Source organism: Belonocnema kinseyi, chromosome 6, assembly GCF_010883055.1.
Source record: "Belonocnema kinseyi isolate 2016_QV_RU_SX_M_011 chromosome 6, B_treatae_v1, whole genome shotgun sequence".
NCBI lineage: Eukaryota > Metazoa > Arthropoda > Insecta > Hymenoptera > Cynipidae > Belonocnema > Belonocnema kinseyi.
The window spans coordinates 120,146,109-120,152,598 of record NC_046662.1 but is presented as its reverse complement, the minus strand read 5'-3'; the positions used below and the strand labels follow the sequence as shown (position 1 = coordinate 120,152,598).

Genomic DNA, 6,490 nt, shown 5'->3' with positions numbered 1-6,490 from the left:
ACTGCACGGTAAAAACAATTGACCTGTGACAGGGATATTATTTCTTAATATAGCTAAACATTTAGCTGAAAACGAACAAAGCAATTTAGAAAGATCCCTGGATCAGCGAAAATTACTATTATTGACCATTTTCCATAAACCAGGGAGATTCGTATAGTCACTACCCATAATAAGAATAGCTATTACAGAGATATTAAGAATAGGTATCTGAAGGAATATTTGGAAGAGCACTGGTACATTATGGGAGCAGCGAAATAAAATGGCGACAGTCTGTCCTGGAATAGTGACAGTTCAAATTTACTTCAGACAATTAAACGCTTTTTATCACTTAAAATGTACGCGAATGTTAATATTGAATAGATTTTGTTTTGCGGTAATAATAATGCATTATACGGGTTTCAGGGAAATTCATTTTATCGATATGAGACGAAGCGCCCGTTTCAAGCGAGAAAAAATACTCTCCACTTTCAATTACAAAAAACAACAACAGCAGGAACATTTTCGGAAAAAAGTGAGCTGAAAGGTTCGGCATGATTGCCTTTAGATTATGCTCTGTAAAAAATGTTATGTTGAAAATCACATTCGACCGTAATTTAACCTTTCGGACATTCAGAACTTGACTGTGAATCAACAAGTAAATTGACGAGAACTCAATACTAATTAACATCTCTAACATGTGGTCCTAGCTTTGTCCTTTAAGTCAGTTTAAAAAAGACTTCAGAGATACCTGTCGTCTACCACTAGAATGGGAAAAAACCAAACAGAAAATTCTAAATGTTGCTCTTTTTAAAATCGTGTTTTGTTATGCAGATAATAGAAAACACGGAAACCTACTTAAAGATACGTAATTAATGTAAATTTATTATAATTTTTTGATGGAAAAGAAATTTTAAACCTAAAAACTACAAACAACGCGGAGATTTTTTATCGGGGGGGGGGGGGGGGGGGGATCTTTTTATTATAAATTCCAAGATTTAGGCCTTAAATAAATTAGGCCTTAAATATTTATTTCATTAACTAATTTTCTTATATGTGCATTTAGTTTACAATTTAAAATTGAACTCTTCTTATTGTTGGAAAATTTGCCTGTCTTTCTAGAAATGCGTAAAGTTTTATGAAATTAAACTTTTTAAACGGTTTATTCAGAAATATTCAATGGTTTTGAAAGACCTGTAAAGAAGATCTAACCGGTATATTTGCCTTTAGATATTGCGCTTAAAATATTGCGTTCAACAACTCAAACGTTTAGATTTAGTTTGCCTTTAGCGAATTTGACAGCCGTTTGAAGCAACTTAAGATAGTTAAAAGCATTGAAATTGAGTACATTTAGTTCATACAAAGTACCCACAGAATCATTTCTTGCACATCATTGATATATTAGTTAAAAGTAGGATGTGAAATACCCCGTCATTGCGACCTTCCTAAAATACGACAATACAATTGAGTCATAAATATTCAGTGATTATAACACATATAGTGGATGAATTTTTTTATAAATTCCTTCTGACACCGTGTGGAAAAGAAACGATTAACTGTGGCGACCTTCCTCCTATATATTAAAATAATAGTTCATAATGATTGAGAACATAAATCAATTTTGGGAATATTGTAGTTCATGTCCCTCTGCTGTACTACAGTTTAACTATCCTGCAAACAGAACCCATGCAAAAAATTACCTTTGATATCACGGTGCAGCTTGCGTTCACTGTGAAGGTAGTCCAAGCCCTTAAGAACCTCTCTTAAAATTACTGCAATATGCATTTCCTCGAAGCTACCTGCCTTCATCAAGTCCAGGGCAGAACCTCCACCCAAATACTCCATGATGATCCATAGTTTTGTTCCCTGCACAAGATAATGACAAAAATTTTATACTAAATTAAACAATTGAAGAATAGCATAAAGGGGGCAAATTCCTCACATATACCCGTCTAGAAACTTTTTGTCTTGAATCTTTTTTAAAGTCCATTGTGCGCAACAAATCTTATATATCTCCATCATTGTTTCATCCCATTTTCTCTGAGGGATAATTTTCAAGAGGAGAAATCAATTTTTTCAAAGATACTTAAAAAAATAATAACAAAGGGTCGTACTTGGCCAAAAACACAAAAATAAGTTTGTCAACATAGACTAAAGCTCTTCATTCGAATTTTTTTGCACAATTTAACTTTGCCTTTCTCGTTGCCTGCACGCCCTATAATCATTGTCCATGGAGTATCATATTTTATCCTATACGATTCTTGTGGGCAATTATTCTTTAAATGCAGATGGTCATTGTTGAACTCGCCGAGTCTGAAGTTTGTTCATCTCAACTTCCTCAGTGTTCGCTAAATCTAAGCCATCTCCACACCCATGAATATTTTCGCATTAAGAATCGAAATAACATTAAAGTCAATTTGAAAGTTGATTAGAGAAATTGTTAGTTTTTTTTAATGTTCATGGAATTGTATATCGCAACTCATAAGAATTTACTTGAATAAATGAAAACTTAGTTTATTGTTAATGTGATCACTGTGTTGTTATTCTCGAAAAAGCAACCTTCCTTAATACAACACCACGCTATCTACAAAAGTTTTCTTCTTTGGATTTAAGCTGTCGGAAAGATAATGGGAAAGTTCTGATTTCGTTACATCGCAATCCTAATAATGTCATTTATTTCTTAAGAAGAGTCTCGAATTTGAGACTTTGAATTTTAATTTTAATACCTTTTGTATTTTCGCTCAGTTATCGTTATTTGGTTGTTTCAGAAGCCAGAAAGTTCTAGAGCCAGGAAAAATTTGTGTCGATTGGTTAGATTCGAGGTGTTTACGATATTTGAGCTTGAATATTTCTTTAGGTATTTATTTTCAAGATTTTCAAAAACTATCATTATAATCTAATACTTCTGTATACACTTTTTTGTTTGACTTGTTTAGGTTTCTGGGCAAGGAGCTGAAACGCTATCATTGATTCTCATAACTAATATATGATATTACATAAATCCAAACATCTGGACCAGTAAGACTAAATTCCAAGTAAAAATCATAAGCATGAGAGTGATTTTTTAATAATTCAAAAAAGAATTACTTTTCAACCTAAAAAAAGGAGTTTTCAACATAATAGTTAAGTCCCTCAACCAATAACTTTAAATGTTAACCAAGCAGTACAACTTTTAATGAAGTACTTTAATTTTCTATATATGCACTTAAGAACATTAATTTTTCACCAAATACAAGAATTTTTAGACAAAGAGGTAAATTTTCAAATCAAGAAGATAAAATTTCCTACCAGAAATGAAACAGTTACATTCACAATTGAAAATTTAATTTAATTTAATTTTTCTGAATTTTGAATTAAAAGAAATTACTTTTTAAATAACATGATGAACCTTGAACTGCAGTAATTAAACTTTTTATTATAAAATAAATTTTCAACCAAGAGGAACGTGTTTTTTAAGTAATAGTTAAATTTGTGAAAAAATAGATTTAAATTCGTCACGAATGTTTATTTGGAGATAAAAAGGTTCAATATATTGTTAGAAACATTCCTGTTTAACGAAATACACAATTCATGAAGCGAATAGTTTCTATCTTCAACAGAAAAATACATTTTCAATCAATTATGTATTATCAAAAAATAAAACCTGCAATCAAAAATACAGTTAAATTGTAAACCAAAGAATTAATTTGCAAACCAAAGTAGTTGTAACATCAACTTAAGAGACTAACTTTTGGCTACAATGATAACTCTTTAACGTGAATACTTAAATGTTCAGTTATAAAAGAAATTTCTACCTCAAACAAACGGGTTTTCAACCGAATAGTTACATTTTTTAATCAATATTAATATTATTTATAAGAATTATTTTTGAGAAAATACAGTAGACTCCACGACACTTCTCGTTTTTGGGGCTGTAAGGGAAGCGAACGGGAAGTGCCAGATAACCCTCTCTCCTGCGTCAAGCCGCAGTAGGAATAGCCGGCTGCGTATGCGTGTGCGTGAGATGAGACAAGGAGTGAGGGCAAGCGACGAAGGAGAAATCGGGAAAAGAGAAATGTCATAGAGTCTACTGTAATTAATTGAGGATTAATCTCTTTATCTTCGTTTTCTACCAAAAAAAATGAGAACTTTCATGAACAAATGATATTTTAATTCCCACGAAAAAAATGATTTTTTATTGAAAACAGCGAGTTTTCAGAAACATAGTTCAACTTTCAACCCAACTTCTTTCAACTAAACTCCAGAATTTTGAATCAGAAACATGAATTTCCAACAGTGTACTTGAAATTTTAATTTAATTGAAAAGTTCAATTTTCGACTAAAAATGGAATCGTTAAAATTGCAGTTTCAAAAATTAATTTACAGCTACACAAGTAAATTAAAATCGTTCCATTATTTTACATGTTCTATTCGTAGACATTTTTTTATTGTGAAGTACGTGTAAATGATCTAGCATTTGAATGAAATAATTCAGAATGAGAAATGTATTGAACTTTAATTTAAAATCAACAAATTTTATAGCATAACTAAATTTGTTAATATGAATTGAGCAAGTTCAGATAAAAAAGCGATTTATTTTTGCAGAAAAATGCCTAAAATGTGCATTTGTTTATGTATAATTGGTTTATAAAATAAAAAATATCAATAAATGGCCAAATTTTATCATTAAACGTTATTTTAAACATAATTGCAGCAAGGTAAGAAGAACAAACGATTTATGTTTGCTCGGAAAAACACAAAATGTGCACTTCTTTATATAATTTGTACGTACAATTAACAAATGTTAATGCATAACTAACTTTGTTAATATGATCAGAGCAAGGTCAGATGAAAAAAAACGATTAATTTTTGCTTTAAAAGTACAAAATGTGCATACATGTTTATATAATTTGTTCGTGAAATGAACAAATACTGATGCATAACTACATTTTGTAACATAATTTGAGCAAGGTCAGATGAAAAATCGATTTATTTTTGTTTGAAAAAACACAAAATGTGCATTTCTTTTTTATAATTTGTACGTAAAATGAACAGATGTTAATAAAAAAAATTATTAATTTTTGCTTGAAAAAATACAAAATATGCATTTATTTATATAATATGTTCGTAAAGTGAACAAATATTAATGCTTAGATACATTTTCTACTAATTTTCTACTAATATAATTTGTTCATAAATTGAACAAATATTAATGTATGACAAAATTGTTTCAGAAAAAATAATTGGCATCAGTCTGCAGGTTTGTATTAACCGTGTTAATATTTAATAAGTATTTTCCATCTAGAGTTTCTTTTTTTCAAATACGTTTTTGCAGCGTAGGGGATTGCTTTTTTAAATAAGGGTTGATTTTACAAAAGTCTTTCATATCACATTGGAAAGCAAAAAAATAGTACAAAAATTTAGTCTAGTCATTTTTTTAATACTTTTTTTCATTACAGAGGGTAATTTTTTAAAATAAGGGTTGATTTAAAAAAACGATTCATAGCACATTGTAAAGCAAACAACAACAAAATAAAAAAAAAATTAAATAGTAATTTTTTAATTTAATGATTTTTGTAGATAGAAGGCGCCGCTGAATTGACAGCAAGCTAGCGCCGCCAGGCTTTCTCGAAAAATAATAGATCAAAAACAAATTTTTTGTAAAAATAGCAAAAGATTGCACCAAAAAAGTGCATTACCTGACATTTTGTTTATCGTTAGTGGCGCTGCTGAGTCGTCTGACATGATTAATTAACTAAAGGTCATGTATCCAAACTATCAATAAATAAATAACTACAAATGAAAAAATAAGAATCGAATTCTATTTTTAAAGAATGTAAATTGAAAAAAATATTGATATTGATATTAGAAAGTGCTTCTAAAATATTATAAAAAACCTATCAATATCTATTTTCCCTGACAGTTACTTCATTTCGCTGACTTCCCTTACAAACTTATTTTTCCCTGACATGTCGCCACCCTGCTAATGTAATCTTTTCTTTTTTTTTTTAATACTGTTTCTAATTTAGGCATGATACATTTTTTATTTCAATTTAAATGGGTATAAGAAATTTTATTACAGGTACATTTTGAAATACATTTATTTATCGAGAAGTTTTAATTCAATTTGATAAAAGTTCAATATTAAATAGAAATTCAATCGACTTTATTTTAAAACTTGAAAAAAGCGTATTAGGTAACAGATAATATTTTATTTTAATTGCCAGTATAGATATTATATTTTCGACACTAAAATCAGAATGGGAAAATTGAAGAATAATAAAATCCCTGAAAAATAAAATTTCCTGAATTAAAATATTGCCGAAATTTAAAAATCCCGAATTGTAAAATTTCCAAACAATATAGTACCTGACACCAAATTTCCGAATTATAAAATATACGATCTAGAAAATTCCAGAAACGAAACAAATGATTCATAATTGAAAATTGAAGACCTTTATCAATATAGACGTTAAGTTTATTTTTGATAATGAGACATTGACGCGTCAAATCCCGAAAAATAAAATTCCCGAAT

At 29.4% G+C, this 6,490-nt stretch overlaps 1 protein-coding gene across 5 annotated transcripts in view; it reads right to left on the bottom strand.

The window, feature by feature from the left end:
- LOC117174201 (serine/threonine-protein kinase 26) overlaps positions 1-6,490 on the bottom strand; it is a 455,881-nt gene that overhangs the window by 342,501 nt on the left and 106,890 nt on the right. For all 5 annotated transcript variants that reach the window (XR_004467272.1, XM_033363063.1, XM_033363066.1 and 2 more), the window contains one exon: positions 1,677-1,842. Coding sequence is in view for 4 of the 5 variants with exons in the window: in XM_033363063.1 (XP_033218954.1) it covers positions 1,677-1,842 (166 nt within the window). In the remaining variant the exon portion in view is untranslated. The remainder of the gene's footprint in view (positions 1-1,676; positions 1,843-6,490) is intronic.